General features: G+C 36.2%; 1 protein-coding gene across 2 annotated transcripts in view; it reads left to right on the top strand.

Moving 5' to 3' along the window:
* The window catches only part of LTN1 (listerin E3 ubiquitin protein ligase 1), a 31,207-nt gene extending 8,805 nt beyond the window's left edge, over positions 1-22,402 (top strand). For both annotated transcript variants that reach the window (XM_033518024.1, XM_015625142.2), the window contains exons 10-30: positions 601-1,386; positions 1,883-1,924; positions 3,098-3,290; positions 5,652-5,891; positions 6,875-7,028; positions 7,276-7,426; positions 8,110-8,311; positions 9,255-9,414; positions 9,586-9,690; positions 9,950-10,092; positions 11,904-12,039; positions 13,127-13,271; positions 14,346-14,559; positions 14,827-15,064; positions 15,871-15,945; positions 16,773-16,959; positions 17,382-17,553; positions 18,839-19,059; positions 19,569-19,763; positions 20,408-20,575; positions 21,352-22,402. In XM_033518024.1, coding sequence (XP_033373915.1) covers positions 601-1,386; positions 1,883-1,924; positions 3,098-3,290; positions 5,652-5,891; positions 6,875-7,028; positions 7,276-7,426; positions 8,110-8,311; positions 9,255-9,414; positions 9,586-9,690; positions 9,950-10,092; positions 11,904-12,039; positions 13,127-13,271; positions 14,346-14,559; positions 14,827-15,064; positions 15,871-15,945; positions 16,773-16,959; positions 17,382-17,553; positions 18,839-19,059; positions 19,569-19,763; positions 20,408-20,575; positions 21,352-21,414 — 3,990 coding nt within the window. In that variant the 3' untranslated portion in view covers positions 21,415-22,402. The remainder of the gene's footprint in view (positions 1-600; positions 1,387-1,882; positions 1,925-3,097; positions 3,291-5,651; positions 5,892-6,874; positions 7,029-7,275; positions 7,427-8,109; positions 8,312-9,254; positions 9,415-9,585; positions 9,691-9,949; positions 10,093-11,903; positions 12,040-13,126; positions 13,272-14,345; positions 14,560-14,826; positions 15,065-15,870; positions 15,946-16,772; positions 16,960-17,381; positions 17,554-18,838; positions 19,060-19,568; positions 19,764-20,407; positions 20,576-21,351) is intronic.
* Positions 22,403-25,210: the final 2,808 nt, after the last annotated feature.

Genomic DNA, 25,210 nt, shown 5'->3' with positions numbered 1-25,210 from the left:
ACCACACAGAATTGCAAGTCTGGAAAAGACCTTCAAGATCATCCAGTCTCACTGTCAGCCCAGCACCACCAAAATCGCCCCCAGACCATGTCCCCATGTGCCTCATCCAAGTGTCTCTTAAGCACTTTCAGAGGTGGTGTCTCCACCACCTTTCTGGGCAACTTATTCCAATGCCTGACAACACTTACAGTGATTTTTATTTTTTTTTCTAATTGCTGGTTTGAATTTCCCCTGCTGCAATTAAGGGCCATTCCTTCTCATCCTTTCACTTGAGACATGGCAGAAGAGACCCACCCCCACCTCCTTTCAGGGAGTTGTAGAGAGCAATGTGTAACAAAACTAAAGGTACTATGAATTTAGGGGTTTTTTCTTCTGGTGGAATAATCCTTTTTGCTGTGCAATTGAAGTTATATTTAAGGGGAAAGAAGTGCCTCCCATCCTGTATATTTTTATAAAGTATTCAAACATAAATAATCATCATATTTGCAGAATTGCTTCCAGAATGTTTTTCAGAATTATACAATTTCTCAGTATTATAAAGAATAAAATGATTTTCTAGTTTGGATCACTGTTCTTTAATATATTTTTTTGTCTTTATAGCTAATTCCTTTTACCAATGCTGTACTTAAGGAGCCCAAGTTACAGAGTGGACCATTATTTTATCAAATAGCAGAAATGTTGAGTTCCTGGGAAGCTAAAGCAGAACTCTCCAATGATGATAGCACAGATGAAGTTTTCCAGAAACTGTTGTCAGATTTTTGGGACCATCTTTTAAAAATGTGTATACTTCATGTTGATAGGTTGGATGCTGATGAGAAATTACTGTTTGCCATATCTGGTATGCTAGAAATTCTTCAGAATCCAAAGAGCGCTACGAAACCAAACAATAGAAAATCTCTAAAAATCAGATTTACAGATGAGGATGAATCTGAAAGGAACACAGAGAATCGAAAGCTCACAGAAGTGAGAAATAGTGATTCTGAAATTCAGGCTGACTTTCAGCAAACTTCACCTCTAAGGAAAGAACCTCTAGAGAACTTAGTCTGCAACCTGGCTGAGCTGAGCATTGTGTATATCAATGAACAGAAGTCAGAACAGCATTTGAAATTTCTCTCTGCCCTGCTCAACTCCTTTTCTTCAAACAGAGTTTTCCAAGTACTTTTAGAGCAGGGAAATGATGTAAGCCCTGCTCAAGCTGAATCCCAAAACGAAGTGAAACCTCATATCCAAAATCCATCTGTACAATTTCTGTATATGAATTTAATAACTTGGCTGAAAGAAGACTGGAGAAAAGACACACATTTCCTGGTTGATATTTTATACAGTGTACTTCATTGTTGCAACAATAATGATGAAAGGAAAGTCATTCTTGATGATTTAGCAAAGGTATGACTTGTACATGATGTTACTAATTTTTATCAAAGTCATTACTGTTATTGTGGGCTGTGGTTCATTAATAATCTTATTTTGGCACTGTCGCATGGAAGATAATTCTAATAAATAATTTGGGTTAAGTTCAGCATTAGGAAGGTACTTTTAGGAAAGTTGGACATGATAGTGATGGGTGTAAGGTTCTGTCCCTTTCTATACAGTATAAATAATTTTTAAAAAAGTATCAGAATTTTCATTTCTTGTTTCTCTTGTTTCTTTATACAGTGTACTTTAATAGTAGTCATTGGTAGCCTTTTTGTATAAATACAATCCCTTACTGTATTTTGTGGGAGAGAAAGATTTGGAAGACAAAAATAATATAATCAATAACTTTGTTACTGAATTTTAGCAGCTTCTCCTTATGCCTATAGAACAGTTAAAATGGCATTATTGCTTCCTATTCAGCAAAGATTTTTATTAAATATTGGGGAATTTTGTTTTTCTTTTCCAGATGGATTTGAAATGGGTTATTTTCCTCCAGATAATTCAAAAGGTACCTCTTAAGATTTCTTTTTGTTCTTGTTATGCATAGTTTTTAATAAGTGTAATTTAATGTTAGCTTTGAGACTCACATGAGTTTGTAGTTGTAATTTCCGTAGTTTGAAAATCATACAGTTTCAGAGTAGTGTTTGTTTTAAATGCATTTTAATCTGGAGACTGTCTTAAAAATGAAGTGATGATGCCAAAACAAAAGAATCTTTGCTCCTTCCGATAATGGTCAGTCTGGTTTCTGAGCCAGAGGAATTCCTCATTTGTTGACCATCTCTTCCAAGCTAGAGAGAATGGAGCTGGGGATTAGACCTATAATTTAAATGATTATTTATGTCATCATCCTTATAAGGAAAAGGTAGTATTCCATTTTTTCACACTGAGTACTGACAAATTGACATTTAAGTAATTGGGTGGGATGAAATAGGAAGTGTATGATGAATTTCTGGACAAGACCTCATTGCACTTGACCTACAGTCCAGTGCATAGACCATAAGATCTTCCCTCACATATGCTGTGTATTTTAGAAATGATCAGGTTTTATGATTTTTTAACTTAAAGTGGCTCATCAGCAAAATAATGTTTTTAATTTGTGACCTTCTATTTCTTCTTAAAGAAATTCAGGTGCTGTAAACAGGTTTTATGTTTTAAATAGATTTGATTTCAGCCAACTTGGTCATCCAGAAGTTACTTTTCTAATTGTAATATAGGAGTTTTCTGGGCTCTATAGTTTGAGGAGAAAGGTAAAGGAAGCATTACTTGTTTCACTCTGCAGTAGAGATCTGACCCAGCCATAAGTTGCTGTCTCTGGCAAAGAGAAAGTTGGGGGGTGTTGTTGCAGATGTAAAATCTGAAGGCTGTTTGTGGCAGATTATATCATTCTCGCTCTGTGTATGCAAGTTTGACATACTAATCTTATGCTTAGGAATAAAAGTTAATTGTTCATAACAGGGAGCTGCCCAAAGAAGCTGTGGCTGTCCCATCCCTGGAAGTGTTCAAGGCCAGGCTGGACAGGGCTTGGAGCAATGTGGTCTAGTGGGAGGTGTCCCTGCCCATGGCAGGGTGTTGGTACTTAAATTGGAACTTGGAAGATGATCTGTACAGTCCCTTCCAGTCCAAACCATTCTATTATTCTATACCCTCAAAAGATTCTTGGAATGTTTTTCTTGTGATCCAGGCATGCTCAAGCACTACAAAACTTTCCTTAGTCTCTGACTGGCTCAAAGGGGACACGCTTGGAGAAAAACTGGTAATGCTGGCAGATGATCTGTGTCACCTGGGTTTAAAACCTAGAGCAGCCTCATCAGGATCAGCCTCTTCAGAAAGGTGGACCCTCCTGAGCTTGGTGTTGTCACAGCATGTTAAAAATGGTGAGCATATATAATCCTTGGAGTTCATGAAGTGTAAATGCTGCACTTAGGCTCTGCATGAGGTTGAAGGGAATTTGTGATCTTCAGAATACTTCATGTAGAACATTTAAGGTTTTTTTTGGTAGTTTTTTGTTGATTGGTTGGTTTTTGTTGGGGTTTTAGTTTCTTATTTTTTGGGCTTTTTTTATACCTTAGCCATTTCACTACATCCAGTTTAATTTTGTAAACAGTAACTTGCAGCAGTAGCTTCCATTTTTTTGGTCCACATTGCTAAACAAAGGCAGTATTTAAAGAGAAAAATCAGTTTTGCAAGTTCTGAGAACTTGAGGAAAATTTAAGTAAGCTTGATCTATCAGCTGATGTACTGTAAAATAATACGAATTTTTAAACCATAGCATGTGAAATTCACCTTCAAAACTAGAATACCAACTCAATTGTTACAGACCTATGTGCATTTTAGTAATGCCTTGTTACAGGATCTTTAAATTGTTTCGGGCCATTTCCATTTATTTTCATGTCTTTTAAAAAGTCTGTGTGTGTTCTTATGCTGTATATGTAATCTGATTTTTTTTTTTAATTAATAGCAGCCTATTTAATTTATTTCTTGCATTTTTAGTATATAATATAGACTTCCAGGGTAGTTCAATTTTCTTCATGTTTTCCATGTAAAGTCAGCATTTGCTTTGATCCCTGAGGTGACATATTTCAGTGTCACTGGATGCTGTGCACATTCATGGTTCTTTCAAGTTTCAGAGGTGCACACAGGCAGCTCACTGTAGTGGATGTACTTAGACAAGTTATCCTGAAGGTGTCCTAAGATTGTTTTTTCTGTTACTGGAACTTTTTATGTAAAGGACCATCAGGAAAACCTGTTTCCTCTCTCCACAGAGAGTTCAACAAATGTGCTTGTGAGTCTGTTATGTTCTAGGGCTGATTGTCCAGTGACTTTTCTTTTTGACTCTAGAGCCAGAGACACTCTGAGCTCATTTTCTGCTGGGTGCTGGGTGACTTGTGTTTAAATCATACTGGATGAAGCCTAGGAGATTTTGAGGAGCTATAGTGGTTCTTGAGTTAGCCATTCAAGCCAAAGTAGAGTATTTGGACTTTCAAAAAGAATCTTATAATGGGATCTCTTATCTAAGTTTATTATGGCAAATTGTTATGGAGGAAATAGAAGAGCCTTTCATGGATCAGTAGCCTATGATGAAAGGAATTCAAGGGGAAAAAGGATAAATAGTGAAGGGAAGATAATTGTTACTGGAAAGTCACAGACCCATAGCAGTGTGTTGTCATACTTAGTGCTTAAATGATACGAAAGATTACAAAATAAATTGAAAGCCAGTAAATATTACAAGTATACACGGGAAGAACATAATTGTAACTGTCAGTTCAATGATGGGCTCTGACCTGTTAAAACTCAAAAAAAGATCTTCAGTCATTGTGGTGTTTCCCTGTAAGTGACAGATAGTAAAAAAGGAATACAGGTTATTAGAAGCTGCTGTGAAAAGAACAGAGGACAAATGAAACTTTTTATAGTATCTAGTCAATATACTGAATATGTTGTCAATATCTAGAATACTGCATATAGTTTTGGTTATTGCAATATTCTTGTTCATCTATATGCTTTTGAAAAATGTGTAATAGAATATGCCCAAAGAAATCTGCTAGGGGTGGTTAGACAAGCAGTGGATCTACTGCTTGTAGATGCAGAAAAAAAGCTATAATTTGTCATCTTGTAGTGGAATTGGTTAGGGATGGGGTCGTGTTTAAGAGCCACAAAATCACAATTTATATAGGAAATGCAAATATGAGAAATTTATCATTATTTCTTTCAGTGGAAGATTGTGAGTTTCTAACACATGCTTAGATAGCAGTCTTGAGGGGAAAGAAAAGTACACTTCTTCATACAGTTTATAATTAAATAATAGAACTCATTGCCTCAGGATACTGCAGAGTTTAAGGATAGATGTGATTGGCTTGCTTTCTATCCTATGAAAAAGGATCTAAGCGTGTTTGTGGCTATATGCAATAGTCTGGTGAGATCTGGGGCTCACAGCTGGTTGCCAGAAGCTAGGAAGACACAAAAGGGAGAGGGGTCACTTTGCACTTGATCTATTTTAAATGCCTTTTCCAAAGCTGCTTCAGTTGGTTTAGAGAAAAATACTTGGCAATGTGAAATGTTGGCTGGTGTCTATGAAATAAGAGAGTGTAGTTATCCATTAGACTGAAACTGCTTTGCACTTTATTTTGCATTCAGAATTAGTAAATAGAAATCAAATTGGTCCATATTAATATGGCATCTTTGCACGGTCGTGTTTATCAAGCAATTAAAGCATACTGTCTTTTTCCTCTGCCCAACAGAATCATTGATTGGTGAAACTTTTGTTGAAAGGATTATTGATAAACTTCAGGCAGCTCTGTGTAAAGCAAAGGATCTTTCTGAAGCTGGAAATACTGAACCCTCAGTATCTTTCATCTGTGATGTGGCCTCGAGCTTTTTCAGCTCAGTGAAAGGGTGTTTGCTGATGCCATCCTCAGAAGACTTGCTCCTTACCATCTTCCAGCTGTGTGCTCAGAGGCAGGATGCAACACACTTGACAGGTAATCTGGAAAAAGAACTTCAACCAAGCCTTTTCATAGGTGATGATTACATCTAAATTCTTCCTTTTCATGAAACAGAATCAAGTATGTGATAGAATACTGAGTTCACATACACTGAGCATTTGCAGCTGTAACTCATGAAAATCTCTGCTTTCATTTACTGTGCCCATTGGTACTACTAAGCATCAAGTCCTGAACATCTTTACAAGGACTTTGATGCTTTTTTAATGTTAGTATCAGCTAACTTGGAGGCTGTGATATTGCACACTATTTGGACTGTTACAGAAGTTGTTTAAAGTCTATGAAATATAACAAATGAACATTTTTTTGTTCGTTTTGCAATCTGGGGAGTCTCTGAAAACCTGTGTACAATCACTTCTTTACAGATAACATGTATTTATTCTGAAACCATTTATATTGGCCAAGTTGCCCAGACAAATTGTAATCCATGCCTCTCTCTACCAGTGTCTCAGGTTCAGACTGAGATCCTGATTTATATTCTTTGAATGCAGAATTTGAGGGTGCTAAATTGTTATGTGCATATACTGACATTAATACAAGTAAATACAATGTTTCAGTATTGTTGTAGAAGTGAAGTAGGTCAGTACTAGCTTGGAAACCACTACTGCTTTATAAATGACTATTGATGTTGTGAATGTTCCATATTTTGGTAGAAAGATCTGTGGTTTTGAAGATTGTATGGCCATATGGTAGCAGACAACAGGAACATCACTCTTAATTAAATTGAATCTTACTTGTGAGTTACAGTTAATTTAAAATTGCTGTGCCACAAGAAAGCTGTGTGTGTGCCTTTGATAGTTTTTGCACGTAACCACAGAAAAGAGGATTGTTTTACTGTAGGATCTTTAGACATTTGATTGTTGCTGTATGCTGTAGGTTGTAATTACAGTTTACCTGTTTGTGGTGGTTTTGCTTGTCCATTTTTTGTTGTTTTGTTTTCTTTTTTCTTTTCCCTACAATAGATGTACTTGTATGCAAATTAAAACACACTTGGATGTCTGGTGTAAATTCACTTGTGCATCAGCTTCAAAGCACTCAGAAACAGAGCACCTTTTTGCTTAAAGCTGCACTGTGGGTCAAGAACCAAGTTCAGTCATCCTCTTTAGATGTTAAAAGGTAATTGGGATGCCTGTTCCATAATGTATCATTCTCCAAAACAAACCAGGATCAGTGCTTTAATAGCCTTTATTTAATTAACATCTGTAATACTGAAAGACTTTTCAGCCTCTTGGAGGCAATGTGTAGAGCAGAACTTAACCACCCCTGGTACTGCATGTATGGAGCATTGTATCCATGGAAAATATGGAGGTGGCTCTTAATGAATTGTGCCCAACTTGTTTGCAGCATTTTCTCCTTTTTTCAGTCTTCAGGTTTTGATCTCTGCAGTCAGTGATTTGTTGTTGAAGCTCATGGAAGCTGCTGGACAGTCTGGATATCTTGTGAGAGCTTATGTTGAGCATGTCACACCAAACAGAACGGAGTGGGGGAAATTGCACGAGTCTCTGTGCTCTGAGGTATGGAAATGATAATGGATTGCACAGGGTGGTCAATCTTTCCTCAAGCCTCTGTCCCCTAGGGTGGTAAGCATTCTTTCTTTTGACATAGCAGTGCACTTATGAATACCATATGTTTGTGCAGAGGTTCTTTTCAGCCTCTGTCCATAAAGAGGACAAAATCTCTGTTTATGGACCCATCCAGTACTACTGGAGAAAAATCAAAATCCATGAAATTACCCTTTTCTGCACAGAACACCAGCAACTTGCTTTACAGTTCTGGAATTTTATCTGACAGAGTAACTGTTATGAAGATGTTTTTATCTCTAAGTTAATTCTTCGTAAAGATTAGTTTTGTGAAAGACACCAATATCTGCAGAGGAGTGTGGTGTGCTATCTACCAACAGAATGCTGACATACATAGAGTAGAGGGTGTGGAGGGACAGCAATTTCCTGTGCAGCCAACAGTCTTCAGTAACCCTACAATTTCTTGTTACTAAGAAATGTATTTGTTTCTTAGCAGCAATGCAGTTCCAAATTACTGCTGTGCAATTAGGTTTTTAATACACTGGAGTGGGTCATTGTCACCATTGTGCTTTTGATATGAATGTGTATGTTTCATGGTTATTTCTCAATAATTCTGAATTTTCAAGGTTAAACAGATCAAAGTATTTTTTCATACTCTTTTTATGCACATATTACAGTGGATGCACAAGCCTCTTTTGGAAGGAAGGCTTAGTATGAATTGTGACCCTCTGGGATCAAGTGTCAAGCTGTGTGGCACAACTAAACTTCCAGGCCATCTGTGTACTTCAGCCTTGTTAAGTAAAATGGTACTACTTCAACTGAAAAATAGTGTAGTCCATGGAAATGATGATGCTGAAAGAAAGAAAATTGATAATATAAGTAAGTTACGATGGTAAAACTTTAAGGAATTTTATTTTATAGTAGTTGTAATCTCAAGTGAAAATTAGAACCGCATAGGTAGAGTCTGGCATACAGGTATGAGAAATTATCCTTTTACCTTTGGTTGCTGGTTTGTGAGTTGTTTGGGTTTTTTTTTTGTTTGTTTGATTTTTTTTTGTTTTTGCTTGGTGTTTTTTGTTCAGATCTTGAAAAGTAGTTTTTATATTTCTGGAACTTCTTTTGGTTATATACATCCTATCTCAACAGAATTTTGAGTTCAGATGAACTTCAGATTAATGAACTTCAGATCTGTTCATGGCCCAAACACACCATCCATTGGCATGACTGGGCAATAAGAACTGAATCTCCCTTGAGGGTTTAACCATAATTTAAAAATAGCTTGAGACAACAACCTTTCTTAATTCCAGGAGGTGGAATCTAGTTGCCTTTTATTTTCAAGAATGCTCAAGTTAAATGCAGCATTACCAAATTAACAATTCCATCTCCAAAAATCTCACTATGATGAGAAGTGTAATTGTTTATTGTTAAGTGTAATTGTAATTTGTTGATCTTTGTAAGCTAATGAAGGAACCTCTTTTGAAATTTGCTTGGTTTTCTTCTGGACATAAATATTGATTGCCTTGTCTGCAAGAAATATATATTAAAGAAAAGGGGGAGAATAGAGGAGTCATGACATGCTTAGTTTGCTTTAAAATTTCTTGAATATCTAGAATAGATTACTGTAGCCTTTTTTTTTTTTTTCTGTATGTTATGATACAATGGCAAATATCCAGTTCATACTCTGAAGTACCTGAGATTGCATGTAAAAATATCTTAAATGCTTTAAAAGCATATTCAAAAAAACCAACAAAAACTTGAACTGCAAACTTCTTTCTTCTGTAAGTCAGTAGTCATTTATAAACATCAGCTGTTATTTAATTAGTTGCAGAACTGTTGTACTCATTACAATGGATTAAAGAATTGGAGAATCCTCCTTGTCTGCTTCTGGAATATCTTCATATGTTAGAAGAGATGCACATCACATATGAGGAGTTCAGTGCTCTGAGTAGTACAGCCAGCCTGCAACAAACTCTATTTGACAGGTAGGTGAGAATAAGTGAAACAACTTTTAGTTCTGTCTTCATGGCTTGTATTGTATAGAGTACCACTATATTTCCATCTGTGTGTTGATTCAAAGTGCATCCAGATGCTTTTGTGGTGAAGAACCCTGAGCATCTGCATATATTAACCAGGGTCTTTCTTCTTCTTTGAAGATCAGAGGAACATGGAAGACTCTGGTCCTTAACCATGGCCAAAGTGATCCATGCTGAGAACGCTGTATCCTGGGAGAGGAAGGAACTTTTCAAGACAACAGAAGGGTATCTTAATTCTGCTGCCTACAAACTTGCAGTTTGTTGTGAATGTTGATAGTATAAAACGATCCTGACTCTGACCTTTGACAACCGAAGGCTGAAATTGAAGTGATAAATGTGTACAACATGTGAAAGTCAGATTTGGTTTAGCATGTGGGATTAGTTATGTCAGAGGATATTATGTCATTATGAACTAACTGATACTTTGTTTCCTAGTTCAGTTTTTGGGTCCATTTCATTGTTGGTGTTTTACTTGTATGAGTAGGTTCCTTCCATTGACAGAGGGCAGATTGCATACACTTCAGTGTTTATCACCTTTCTTAATTGAGGAAGAAAAGAGGGAACTTGTCTTCCATTGTGTGGCCAAGCTTATGACATGTACACAGACAGAGCTTTCCAGCACTGATGGTGAGTATGTTCTTACCTCAATCTAGTTCATTAGAATTTAAGAACATTATTTTGTAATAATGTTTGCTTTTAGATAAAACATATTTGCTCTAATATTGCTCTTCATAGAAAGAAATACTTTTCAGTTTGCCTGTTTCTTTTAAACTGTTTGGCATAGAAATTTTCTGTCTCATTCAGAAAGTACAAGCTCTACTGCCAGATACAAAGTTAAAATGAAAAGATTTGGGCCAATATTATTAAAAGTGTCGTGATGTGGCTGTCTCCTAGTTTGATATATCTTATATAAGCATGTCTATAAATATCAACATTTTCAGTGAACCATTCAGGCTTTAAACAATGTGCAAAAATATTACTATTGTCAGCTGGTCATGATTGTCTCTTCAGATGCTTTTCCAAGAACTCTTTCAGAGTTTACATATAATTTTTGAGTAGCTCCTCTAGCTGAAAACTGCACTACATTAACTGTCTGCAGCTGTGGAAAATTACTTAAGGGGTGGTTGAGATGTATTATGATACTGCTTTGAATATAGCCACTTAATTTGGGTCTATGTGTTCACAAACTCGCTGCTTTCCAAGAAAATTATTTGGAAATGCTCACACAAAGTCCTTCTATCTGTATGAATTAGATGTCATTTAAGAAGAATGTCCTTTCTGTTTCTGTCCCTTACTGCTTTTGTGTGTTCTTTCACATACTCTTATTGATCAGTTTATATGAAAATTGAAGTGTAGGTTTTCTATTTTGTAACAGAACTGTGCTTACTTAAATTGAAAAAAACACTATCTTTTGTTACATTAAACTGTGGACATCTGTCCCATGGCAGTGTTCTCAGGATTTTAGATGACTTCTTCAAATGTATGTTCTTCAGGTGTGAAAATTGTCAGTGTTAGTGTCATGCAAAAATTGAGAGGAATCTAAAAAGTCTCAACTGTGGTAGTTTCCTACTCTTTCAACTTAGTTGAGGCTTCCTGGCTTTCTAAGTGAACCACTGAGGCAAAGAAATGTGTCTATGAAACTTTGAACAGAAGAAAATGGAAGAATCCTCACTCCTCTGTCGTGGAGGCCTTTTATTTGTAATTGGCATTTCCCTTCTACTACTTCTCAGGTTTCTAGGGATTCCTGAGCACAACATATATGTCCAAATTCATGTTAAGTGGTATGTAGGTTGTGGGCTTACCATTCCAATGGTGTCTTTCTTTTCAGGTCAGCTGTAAAAAAACACTGCTGAACTTGTTTAAGTGAAGCAGGGGTTTGGTTGGTTGGTTTTGCTGTGCATATGTGATACTTTACATTATTTTTTTGTCATTGTGCTTGTTGGAAATGTTCATTTTCTCCAAGGAATCTAGACAAATACAGTTCTTCTTAAAAATGGAAAACAGTACTAATGCAACAGTTGTACTTCACTCTAAAAGTCAAAACTACCATTTGGACTAGAACTCCAGTTAACATTCCAATAACATTAGAATTCACAGCTTTCAGTTGCATTGTCTTAATTATCTGTCCAAATTGTTGCTTAGCATACTGTATTTTTAGTAGCACAAAGAAATTTCAATCTTAGAAGGTATCTTTCATTTTTAAAAAAATTTATAAACTTATCACTTAATCGTATAGGAGTTTTTTTTTTAAAAAGTTTGGATTGGATATTGTATTTTGATTTAACAATGACATCTGTGGATTAAGTGTTCAAAGAAGAAAGCTTAGGTATTGTCCAAACTGTCTTATGATATTAAAGTTAAGTTCCGTTGACACACATTCTAATATTTGTTTGGTCTTGATAATTATGACTACTGAGTTTACATTTTTATTATTATAGGAGCATTTGGGTGCCTTTCCATTTTGAACTCCTGCTTGAAGGATAGAAGTATTGATTGTGATCATCTACTACCTGCAATACTGAAAATCATAATATCTTGGAAAAATGATAATGAGGACAGCTTTCTCTTTAGCTGGTGGGCACAACTTTGAGATAATTTGACTTTCTTTTCTTATTTATAAGACAAGAGTTTAAAAATACAGACTAGTTAACAAAATCAGTTTATACAGCTGCCATCTACTGCTCTAATATTACATATTTAAGCTTTTGTAGAAACCTTGGTTTAATATATCTGTTTTAAGTATACACTAACTCATACTGCAGAAAGTTACCTGGGTGGTTGAAGGCTGAGAAAACTAAGGAGCTTTGTAAATGCTTTTGAAAGGTGTCAAGTGTTTTCAACTGCATTCAGAGCTCACCAACTTCTGTAGGTGTTGCTGGATATTCAGTTCCAAGTTCTGATTGCTTATTTTGGTAGCAGGAATAAAACTTGCACAGCAAACTTAGGTTGGCTGTCTTTTAAAAATTCTGGACCCAAAGATGTAACTTGAAAAGCTTCCAGCAAGGAGTAAAAATGTACAGAAATTTATTTTTTTGAGTATCATAAGAAAAATCCAGGCAACAGAGTTTCAAAAAAATCATAAAACCATAGAGTGGTCTGGGTTGGAAGGGACCTTAAAGCTCCTCCAGTTCCAACCCCTGCCATGGGCAGGTACACCTTCTATAAGACCAAGTTGTCCCAAGATCCATCCAACTTGGCCTTCAACATTTCCAGGAATGGGGCAGCCACAGCTCCTCTGGCAACCTGTGCTGAGGCCTCACCTCCCTCCCAGGGAAGGATTTCTTCCTAATAATCTAAATTTGTAATATATTTTATTTGGACACTTGAGGGCTAATATTTTTTCCTAAATCAGTAACTGAAAATGATTATTTTTCTTGCATTGATTTAATTAAAATTTCTAAAATTCATAGTTTATGTAAGTGTATTGCTCAAGCAATTGTGTGAATTGTAGAAATGTATGAATCTGTAATTTAGGAATGTTATTTAGACTTGGCAGCTAATGTAGCACTCTGCCTTTGAAAGACAGAATATCAAAAGCACATAGGGCAGAGTGTGGTGGAGCCAGACAAATTTGTCCTGTGAGGAGGAGTGAAGGTGAGAATACAAATACTCATGTCTATAACACGAAGCTGTGTAAGCTTTGGTTGTGTTTTTATTACAGCAATCTGAAAGAAGCAAGTGCTGAATTGCTTGGTTTCAACATTGAGATGATGCGTTACCTTCCCTTGTTGCTGAAATATTCCACAGCTCCTTTGGCTGATAACGAGTGGGACTTTTTGATGTGCTCCATGCTGGCTTGGTTAGAGGTAATATGGAAGCATCTTCACTTCTAATATACTTACCTTTTTGATTATTCCCTGCATATGGCAGGGACACAGTAATCTCGGTGTACCAAATATTTGACACAGTGTTAAAAAAAATGCACAAAATCCTGTTTATTTTGGACATTGGACAAAGGTCATACGTGGTTTAAAAGCACAAGCTATTATACAGTCCTGTTTCTTTTTGTGTATGGAGATAAAATCAGCTCACTGTTCAAGTAATATGGTATTTAATAATGGCATTGGTAATTGGCAATATTCTTGAAATATGTCTGCTGTAGGTCTCTGTCTTGAAAAATAATATTCCTTTAAGACACAGTCTAACATGTTACATCGAAATTACTGAATAAAAAGCAGTGTATGCATTTCAGTATCTAACTGATCATATGGAATATCAAAGTTATATTCTAATGCTGTTGGGAAAGAGGTCAGTAGTGCCAGTAGTCAGCTGATTCCTTCCTGATTAATTAAATAAAGATACAGAATCTCTCACTCTCTATCACCTATATATTTAGAAGGACAGGCTGGAAACTTGATGTGACCTTTCTTGGTCTCAGGATTAATCTTACCTAATGGTATGTGCCTCAGAGCTATGTGTTTTGTTTAAAAACAAACAAAAAACTTTCAAGAGAATCTTGTTGTGTAGACTAAGTAGGGAATATTTTTAATTGATAGTGATACTCCTTTCTGACAGAACTAGTAAGAACAAAAATGAAAGCAGCTGTGTTGGGGGAGAGGAAATAGCCACTTCAATAATTTCTAGATTTTAGTAGCATGTTGTCCATTGAATTTTCTTCTTGTCATTATAAGGAAGGTTATACAATGGAAACAATCCATGGTTCTAAATGTTGGTGAGACTTGAAAATTCATTTCAGGAAGTTGTATTAAAGTACAAATTCTATTTTTAAACAAACCTCCCTACCCCAAATAATTTTCAAATGGTTCTTGCAATTGAATTGTCTTTGAAATGACACTTCCTGGTGTAGACAGGAGATGTGAAACATATTTTAAAGCAAATTTATGGTTGAGGAATCTTACTCTGTGTTTATTTCCTCCTAGACAACAAGTGAGAGCCGTTCACTTTACCATGTCCCGCTTGTGCAGATTTTTGCTTGTGTCAGTTGTGACTTGGCATCTGCCCTTAGTGCTTACTTTGAGACTGCAGCTCCTGACACTACTGCAAATCTTCCTAAGAACTTGGTCAGTGAATGGAAGGAATTCTTTTCTGAGGGAATTCACAATTTGCTGTTACCTTTGTTGGTGAAAATCACAGGCAAGTATATGACAATAACAGCCAGGGTGTTCTGAAATAGAACTGATCAGGCCACATTTTTGAATTTACAGGAATATAATGTAAATAGAGTTTATAACAACTCAGTTTTTTTAACACTTACATGCTAATTAATAAAGTGATTGCATGTAGCATAGAGATTGTTAAGATTAGGTGGAACCTGCCAAAAGCAGTCTTGAGTTGTTTCAGCAGAGCTTGTTTATAATATCATCATACATTCTTCATCACAGCTTGTCTTCTTTTAAATAGGAGAAACCAAAAATGCATCAGAAGGCTCTTTTCAGAATTCTGTGTTAACATCTTTGGGTGAAGCTCTAACTTACATCTCAAAGGACCAGTTGTTAAACCATAAGCTGCCACCGAAGTTTGTTGCAGGCCAGAAGACAAATCTTCCAGACAATCTCCAGACTCTACTGAACACACTCTCTCCATTGTTGCTTTTCCGGGCTCGACCTGTACAGGTTTCTGTCTACCATATGATGCATAAGTAAGAGGCTACAAATTTTTCACTCATCACCTCTCAGCCCTCCTGCCCCTTTTTTAAAAAAAATGGGCTATAGAATACGCACTTGTAGCAAAATCATGTTGCGTTATAGGAGAAAATCTTTATCTGGGCAATTTGTGTTCTTATTTGGAGGACACTATATAAAACTATGAATGCTAAGGTTAATTGTATTAGCAGACCTAATAAAGGTATTTGTTTTTAGCCCATATTTTAGTACTCATAGAATCCTAAAATGTAAACTGAAATATTTCAGGTTTGATCTGGGCCTGACACTACCATTAAATAGTATGATATTTTTATTTTCACTAATTTAGGTAAGAAAATTGGTATAGATGGGTAGTGTTCTTGTGAACTTCTTGGATATTTCCAGTACCTAGAGAGGCAATACAGATTTTGAAAAATATGTACATTTGGCTCCCCAAAATGCAGATTGCAAGGCAGATTGCTTAAGCCAGCCACCATTATCTTTCACTTATACTGAGGCATAAAGTTGCAATAGCTTTATTCTGATAGAGAATTATTTTGGCATGACTCAGGAAAAGTAAGAGGCCTGGAAAGAGAAGTGAGCAAGGATACATGCTCATTGGCTGTCACTCATGAACCATCTTTGCAATGGTGATGTGTCTCTAAAAGATTCTGTGTTGTTGTTAAAGAATAACTGCCATTATTTTATTGTCTGTCAGTAGTGTTGATGTTGATCAGCAAAGAAGAATGCATCACATATATTAAAATAATTTATTAAAAATTATTTTAAAATTATACTTGATTTCCTTTCCATATTTCTATAGATTAATGCCTGAATTGCCTAAATTTGATGATGAAGATCTCAAGTCCTATGGTGACGAAGAGGAGGAATTGGCATTGTGTGTATCTTTTCCCTCACTTTTTATATGACTGTCTTCCATATTTTTAAAATGTGTTAAAAGATTGAAATTTGCAGCAGAGTAGCAGTCAGCCAGGAGATGTTAAAAAATTGCACAGCTATGACAATAAGTTTATAAATATTTAAAATATTAAATATTTTGATCCTATCTGCCTTTGCATTCAAACTGGAGTCAGTATTTGCAGTTGTTTTTAGGTGCAGTTACTGGACTAAGTGCCATATATGCTTTATAATAGAAAATTTTTACTTGTATTCAGAATCTGTCCATCTGCACAGGTAATTTCAATTACTTGAAATGGAACAAAATTAACCTGTGTGTTTTATATAGCTTGAATCTAGTGAGGTCTCTGGTTTGAAGAGGGAATGTGGTAACTGGTTAAAATTCCTTTTTAACCTCAGCCCAATGATTAATACCTTTCCTAACTGCAGAGCTGCAAAAGGCTTTTCAACCCACAGCCAACAGTGATTAGGAGATCATTGTTCAGTTGCTCCTTTGTTGGTGTGACTCCAGAGAAAGCAAGCAAAACAGCTATTGATGATGTAGGTTAAATCAGCTCAGCCACTCCCAGATGAAGTGATCAGCATTCAGTTTAAATTTGTCTTCTAAGAAGGTAAAAATACCAATTATCCCATTCAAGGAAAAAGAAGAAATTTTAAAAAGAGTAAATTTTCCTGTAATAAAAGGCTCAATTTATGTTCTATGCATGGTTTTACTTTCATGACTTTCTAGGAAGGCTGTGAACATAAATTCATTTCATACTGTGCTCAAGATTTGAGTTTACTATTCCAGATAACGTTTTTCCACAGATCACCTCCAGCAGCTCTTATGTCTATCCTGGCCACCCAAGAACTCCTGCTAGAAAACATCCTGGAATGCATTCCAGTTGGAGAATTTGCAGTTATTCAACCCCTGAGCGATGAGTTCTGCCTTGTTCTAGGATATCTTCTCACTTGGAAGTTAACATTAGCTTTCTTTAAAGCAGCTTCTTCTCAGGTACATTTTCAGAATCTTTTCTTTTTAACTGAATTTCTTATCCTACTTATTTAGTTTCAGTCTTGAAGTTTCGTCCAGCCTTTTTCTTTTAATTATGTAACTTCTTATCCCTTGTTTTTGTGAAATTAGTGAAAATTCTGAAAGCACCAGGAGACTTAGATTTCTGCACCGTTGTATTTGAGCATGGTAAGATTAGAGCAGTGAAGAACTAAGACTCTTTCTTGCATTTTCAAACCAGCTTAGTACAAATTATAATCTAATCATTCAAGATGGTGCAGAGCTAAACTTCTTTTCTAAACATTAGTTCTGAATCACAGTGTTGCTCTTCCTCCCTGCAAGGACATAATTGTATTATTTATAGAGTAGGCTGTATTTACTGTGTTTTGGTTTTTTTGTGATTTATTTTTTTTTAATGCCACCAGCTGCGAGTTCTCTACTCACAATACCTTAGAAGAACTAAAAGCTTGAATAAACTGCTTTATCACTTGTTCAGGCTTATGCCTGAAAACCCTGTCTTTTCTGGGCCAACTTCAGAAGTTCCAAATAAGGACACAAAAACCTTCTTTACTGAAGAGCTTCGTTTAGATGTCAAAGGTTAGTAAAACTTGTATTTGTGCATTTGAGAGAGTTGTTATATTTAAATAAGCTTTTTCTCTTAAAAATAATTGAGAAAATCTTACCTATAAAACAAATGCACAGAGAGACAAATACATATGTTTAATAATCTTTGGCTAACACTCCGCATTTGAAGCTTAACCAAAGTTGACATGTTTATCAGAGAAACCAAGAAAAACAAAACCCAGGAATAATACATCACTACTATTGAATCCTAACGATTCCAAAATACTAGAAATGTGTGATCTATTCTGGAACCATTGCTTCTAGATATATTTTTAAAATATTAAATAAAATGTTTGTATTTTATTTGTATTTTAATATATAAATTCAAAATATTAAAAATATTTTAATATATATTTTTAAATGTTTGAGATGTTAAATTGTATGTTGTTTTTGTCATGCTGTTCAGAAGACCTGGTTAATCAGTGATGATGAGAGAAGATATGCTGCTTTTTTTAGCTGAAAAACATGAAAGAGAATTAGATTTTTGAGTCCCTTCATTGAATTATTTTTTATGTACCTATGCAGGTATAAGAAAGGAAATGGAGTTGCCATTACTTAAGGTTTTGATTGGACATCACTGTGTAATGAACAATTTATGTGTATGACAATAAGAAAGAATCACTAACATGACATCCCAAGGAAAAGTCTTCCCTTAACTCGTCACAGAATCATTAAGATCTCTGGGATCACCCAGGTTCACCCTTTGAACACCACCATGCCCCTTAAACCATATCACAGAGTTCCCTGTTTGCATGTTTTTTGAACACCTCCAGGGATGGTGACTCCACCACTTCCCTGGGCAGCCTGTTCAATGCTTATCCACTCCTTCAGCAAAGAATTTTTTCCTAATATCCAACCTGAACCTCTGTTGGTGGAACTTGAGGCCATTTCAATACATGCCTGCAAAGCTCAGCTGTCCACCAAACACCTTATTGTTTGTTCACTCCAAAGTGAGTGTTTTGTGATTTCTGCAATACAAAATTACTGTTGATTCCTGGTGTTCACTTGGAGTTCAGTCTCTAAATTAGAAGGTGATTTCTGGGGTGTGGAGTGTCAGACTAAGGAACAAAGAAACCAGCCTGGTGAAGAAGGCCTGAGTCAAACAAGCCCTTAGAATAGCAATAATAGGAGCATGTACATGAAATTCCAGTTACCACTTATTTATATTGGAATCACAATTTTTTAATGTGGTGTGGAGGCACCAACATCTGTCACTAATGTATTAAGAGTATTTCAACACCTTTTCTTTCCCTCCCAGGGACAGGGGTGCTGTCATCCCAGATCCCACACTTGGCGTGCTCTGTGTACCATATAACACTGAAAGATCTGCCAGCAATGGTGAGGCTGTGGTGGAATAGCTGTGAGAAGCGTGTCTTCAATGTTGTGGATAAATTCACAAGCAAATATGTCAGCAGTGTGCTCTCCTCCCAGGAAATATCCTCTGTTCAGACTAGCACACAGTTATTTAATGGCATGACAGTAAGACTTTTTGTCCTTTCTTTTTATTCGCTTGAGTTTTTTACAAATATTTCAAGAAATTTTACTTCACAGAACCAGACTGTCAGTTCTGTTTTATATTAATGCAGTTTTGTTCTAAATAACTGATTAAACATATTTTTTTCTTGGAAAATAAATTAAATATATGTTTATTAATATTCTGCTTGGAAAGACATGAAAGAATGCATTTTAAGATGTTGAAGAAGTTGAGGGCGTCAGTCAGTGGAAGGTACTGCTATAAATATACTACTTTTTTGTTTATTAAAAGGTGTAATCAATCAGTAGATTGAAAAATGGCTGGTAATTTCCTTTTAGTTTACCAAGATATGAGTAGATTTTTGTTTTCTTTGAAAAAAAGTGTTTACCTGATCTAAGAAAATAATTTAATGTGTATTGTAATGTTTTTACTATATATATATACACATACACAAAGACTAGAGATGCTGAGTATGTCTCTGTGGCATTTTTTAATACCTATATTTTTTTTAAAGGTAAAAGCTCGGTCTGCAGCACGAGAAGTCATTGCAACCTATTCTGTTGATGATATCTTTATTGAACTAATAATACAGCTTCCATCAAATTATCCACTGGGATCCATAACAGTTGAGAGTGGAAAGAGGGTTGGTGTGGCTGTACAGCAGTGGCGCAATTGGATGCTACAGTTAAGCACATATCTTACACATCAGGTGAACTGAAATAAAGCTCCTAGTTTTGAAAACTTAAAAAGTCCTTATAGCAGAAAAATATTCAAAGTAATGCAGTGTTGTATGGATCTGTGTAATAGATCTCATCAGTAGATTGCAAAGGCCTTCATAGAATTGGGTCACTCTTACCATCTGCTTTTCTCCAGATACATACACAGAGGTAAAATGGTCAGCCTACTAGGTCCTGTTAAATCCAGAGCCCAAGTTGAAAATTTAGAGCTCTTAGGATGTGGGCCAGTGTTTGTCCTGTGTGGCAGTACCATCTCAACTATTTGGAAAAAAACCACAAACAACAACAACAAAAAAATCAAAACCAAAAACCCCATCCACAGAATTTTCTAAAAGACTGATGGTTGCTGAAATTGCATCATCTGTGGTTAGAACAAAACAAACCAGTGATTGAAAATTTCAAAATCCCTTTTTAAATGCTCCTGAATATACTCTTCCTGCTCTGATGAATTCTCATTTTTCTGTAAGTCAGAGTATTATAAATTATGCACTGCATGTATTGCATGTCATTTCAGATTATAAATCCTTCAGGCTTTGTTTCCTTCATGTTTTTATGACCACAACAGGAATAATCCAAAGGAGTTCTACAGTATTGACAGCTCTTTTCTCTCTGTTAGAATGGAAGTATTATGGAAGGCTTATCTCTGTGGAAGAATAACGTGGATAAACGTTTTGAAGGCGTTGAAGATTGCATGATTTGTTTTTCAGTCATTCATGGTTCAAACTATTCTCTTCCCAAAAAAGCTTGCAGAACATGCAAGAAGAAGTTTCATTCAGCTTGCTTGGTAAGTACCTGGAGTAAATATTTTTAAACAGGCAAAAAATCGTAGAGCAGTTTGGGTTGGAAGGGACCTTAAAGCTCATTAGTTCCAACCCCTTGCCATGAGCAGGGACACCTTCCGCTAGACCAGGTTGTTCCAAGCCTCATCCAGCCTGGCTACCCATATAATTTAAACCAGAAACTTCTGTATTACCAACAATTTTCCACTTTGTTATTGGAGGATCTGGGATTACCTGCACTCATAAATTATTTCTGTGGATTTTGTACTAAGATATAAGTGCAGGTCATGAGAGAAGAGCAGCTACACAGTGTTTGTCTAATATGTGTATATATAAATACATATGTACATATACACATGCATACATGCATGAGGGAAAGGGGTTTTTTTGCTGTTTCTTGTTGTTTTTTAAAAAAGTATAGTTAATGTTTTAATTTACATTCACAGAATCACAGAATTAACTAGGTTAGAAAAGACATTTGAAATTGAGTCCAACCTATGACATAACACCACCTTGTCAGCTGGACCATGACACTAAGTGCCACATCCAGTCTTTTCTTTAACATCTTCAGGGACAGTGACTCCACCACGTCCCTGGGCGGCCCAATCTAATGCCCAATCACTTCTGTGAAGAACTGCTTGCTATTGTCCAGTCTAAACCTGCCCTGGTGCAGCTTAGCAACACAGATCCCTGGCAATAATGGTTATTATTGATTATGTATTAGTGTTTCTGATACTCAGCTTGCCTTCGTATATTAAACAGATGTATTTCTCTTTTTCAGTACAAATGGTTCTCATCCAGCAACAAATCCACATGTCCACTCTGTCGAGAGACATTCTTGTGAAACAAAATGTTCTTTCTTCTTTCTGTGAGCTAAATAACAAATAAAGAGCAGGCAATAAACTGTATGTTGAAAGAACTTAACTATTTGGAAATAATGTCATTTACTTTAAATTCTTCACTAGTGGAATATGACACATATTTACCTCTGGACTGGCTTTTTGTAAATTTGAAGATTCTTCTTTGATATAAAGAAATATATAACAATAATTTATTTTAATTGGTATATTTTTAAGATATATTAAAACATTCAGAAATAATGCAGAGTTATGTCTGAAAAGTGGTGTTTAAGCCACAGCATAGGTGATTAAAATGTCTCACTTTAGGCATATTCTAACATGGTGTTATGTAATTAACCCAGGTGATACCTCTTAATATAACAGCTGAATATAACATAGGTGATGTAAAAATTTGATTTTTGATTATAATGCATTCACAATATTCCCTTCTATGGGGGAAAAAAGAATGTTGTTGCTGTTAGACATTAAGGCATGAAACTACAGTGATAATATGTTAAAGTATAAAATTTAAACGTAGCCTCTTCTAATAAACTAAACCTTTCAAAGTTTCTTTTTTCCCAAACTCCTCAACCACCCAGTAGCCTAAAATCATGAAAATCCAGGAGCCCAGCTAAGTAGAGAGACCACAATCATTCCTGCATGACAATGAATGACACTATCTATTTATTGCTGATTGGCTTTTAAAGAGAAGGCAGACACACTGATCAGTCCTTGTTTGTCTTCATGAGCTGGCAAATTAGCTGTCACTGAATGTCTACTGTACTTCCACTGTCCTAGAATAATAAGGACTCTTAAGTTAACATGCAGATGTATCAGAATTTATTAACCTTCAACTATACTTTTTTTTCATGCCTTTTTTTTTTAACAGTGGTAGCATACTAGTATATTCCAACTTGGATGGTATTTGTAGTGGGTTTCTTTGAAAAGTCAAAAAAATGGGGAATAAATAAATAAATTTTGTCAATCTCTGTAGTCTCTGGATTGCTGTCTCTTCCTGTGTGTGATAAACTCTTAGAAATTAATAGTATAAATTTTCAGATGCTGAGTTTGTAGCATGGTCAATTACATTACATACAGCTGTACCTCAACAGCTATTATTTTAGATTTTTAGCTGTTGATCACTGAAGTCCATTTTTTAATAGGTAATGCTGGGGTTCCAGAGGAGAAATTCCTAGACCTTTCGTTGAGTAGTTGAGAATGGATTTAAAGGTGGCATTGAGAAGGTCTAACTGAAAAGACAGGGTAGGGAATGAGCTGTATTGTTTCATAGTTACTGATGCTAAAACTCCAGCATTGCCTCTGTTGCATCACTTTGATTATTCTAAATTGCTTCTTTGCAAGGTCAGTGACTGATCTGAAGGCAGATAACCTTAATACCTTTTCATGGATGAGTACTTTTCATCTAGATTACTCCACAGTAGTATCCTCCTTGTAAAATGGAATAAAAGGGAGTGTAATCACCACACTACTGCCCACAAGATTTCAGGGCAGTAATAGCATGCCTTGAATCATGGAATAGTTAAGGTTGGAAAAGATGTTTAAGATCCTCAAGTCCAACCATCAACCCAGCACCACCTCCCTGTTCACTATTGAACAGTATCCTCAGGTGCTGTATCCACGTGGGTTTCAAACACTTCCAGTTATAGTGACTTGGCCACTTCCCTGAGAAGTCTATTCCAAAACTTGACAATCCCTTTTTCATAATTCCTAATCTAAACCTCCCCTGGTGCCCTTGGAAACTTGAGGCTGTTTTATTTTGTCCTGTCCCTTGTTCCCTGTGAGCAGAGCCTGATTCCCACCTGGCTCCACCCTCCTGTCAAGGAGTTGTGGAGAAAGTCCCCCTGAGCCTCTGCTTCTCCAGGCTGAGCTTCCTACCCCCTCAGCTGCTTCTGATGCTCCAGACCCTTCCCCAGCTCTGTTCCCTTCTCTGGATGCGCTCCAGCACCTCAATGTCCTCATAGTGAAATGCCCAGAACTGACCCCAGGGTTGGAGGTGCCTCAGCAGTGCCCAGCACAGAGGGACAGTCACTCTCTGGTCCTGCTGGACACACCATTGCTGGTACAGGCCAGGTGCCCTTGCCCACTTGGGCACACCTGGCTCATGTGCATCTGCTCTTGACCAGCACCCTCGGGGCCTTTCCTGACTGGCAGCTTTCCAGTCACTCTACCCCAGCCTGGAGCACTGCACAGGGTTGTGGTGACCCAAGTGCAGCACCTAGCACCTCAGAAAAACCCTTGCTTCACCTTTCTGTTCAGAAGGACACCATTTTCTTCTGACAGAAACAAACTTGCTAACTGTGCCTTGGACCTGTAAAAGTGACTGATAGCTACATCAAAAAGAGCACCACTGGTTCAGAGAATTCATTTAAACCCAGCATAGCTATAGAGAGAAGGAATTATACACTGGAAGTTTTAAAGGTTGTCTGAAAGCTGAAGTACAGGATTTCCACTTCAGTGCTAGTTCTGCATAGTACATCTTGTATATATATTTATACAAGCCTCTAATAAAATTAGATTATTAGTCTCTAATAAAATTCCTGCCACCACTTGGCACACTAATCTTATCAGACCACAATAAGACTGGTCAGTGGCTGAAATTTAGGATTCAACCCAGCAAACACAAGAGTAGGCTTAGAAATTTGCCTGAGAAATGGAAAATGAATTTCTAGTCACAGCACTACTTATTTGTTACAGAAAGTGAAGTAAATAGTTGAGGCTCTGTGGTGGTGCATCCTCTTCCCCCTCAGGCTGCACTATAATCTCAGAAATGCTCAACAGGCTCTCTGTGCTTTGATTTCTGTATCTATAGAATTGAACTCATATTTCTTTGTGAAAACAGTAATTTTTAAAACATGAAAATAAGAAATATATCTGAGGGCTAAGCATTATTTATTATTGCATGCAGCAGTTATACTTGCATCTGTATAGGCAAGTGCTGTTATACTTACATGTACAGTGCACTGGATCCAAGGATGGAAGCCCTAAAGAGAGAAAGCTCTGGAAGATTTTTGTTTATAACATATAAGAGCACCACAACAGACACAGAATTAGTCAAGACAGCATTATAAACAACCAAATTTCCTTTTATTTCATTAATTGATTTCTCATTTGATTTCCTTTCATGAAATGTAACTTCTTTTTTTTATGAAAGTAAATGAAATTTCTCATTTTCAAGTAATATAATTTCATTTCATTTCATTTCATTTCATTATGTTCCACTTAATTTTCCTTCATTTCACTTCATTATATTTATTTTTTGTTGGCGTTTTTTCACAAATGTGATGGGACTGCCAGCTGATGCATCACAAGCTTTATTCAGGTACCAGTCTCAGCTACAGATACAGGAGATGGCACAAGCTCACGTCTGCCTTGAGCAGCCAAAGATCTCTTTGTTACAGAACATAATTTCATAAATTTTTCAGCCAATAGCATATTGCTAAACTTACAGACAATTGTTCTAGCCAATCAGTAAAAGCACACATACACCTTCAAACAATGCTTGCTTGTTTGCTTTCTGTTAACAATACACAATACTCCAATATTAAGCTTATAACCTTGTGCTATCTTGGTAAGCATATTTTTGTGCAGCCTTAAGGTCTGTCTTAGCCAAGCCTAAAAACTCAACTATTGTTTCATATCCCTGCATGTTGTATTATTGTATCTTCTTTACTTTCAGGCTTTGCAGCTGCAGCTAGCTCTAAGTTCTCTGCTTTTTCTTTTCTGAGCCCTATTTTCACAGCTTCTGAAAGTCTTCTTACTTTTACTGTTTTCCTTCTTTTC

This window comes from Parus major, chromosome 1 (genome assembly GCF_001522545.3).
Source record: "Parus major isolate Abel chromosome 1, Parus_major1.1, whole genome shotgun sequence".
NCBI classification, from domain to species: Eukaryota; Metazoa; Chordata; class Aves; order Passeriformes; family Paridae; genus Parus; species Parus major.
This window is presented reverse-complemented; position numbering and strand designations above follow the sequence as displayed.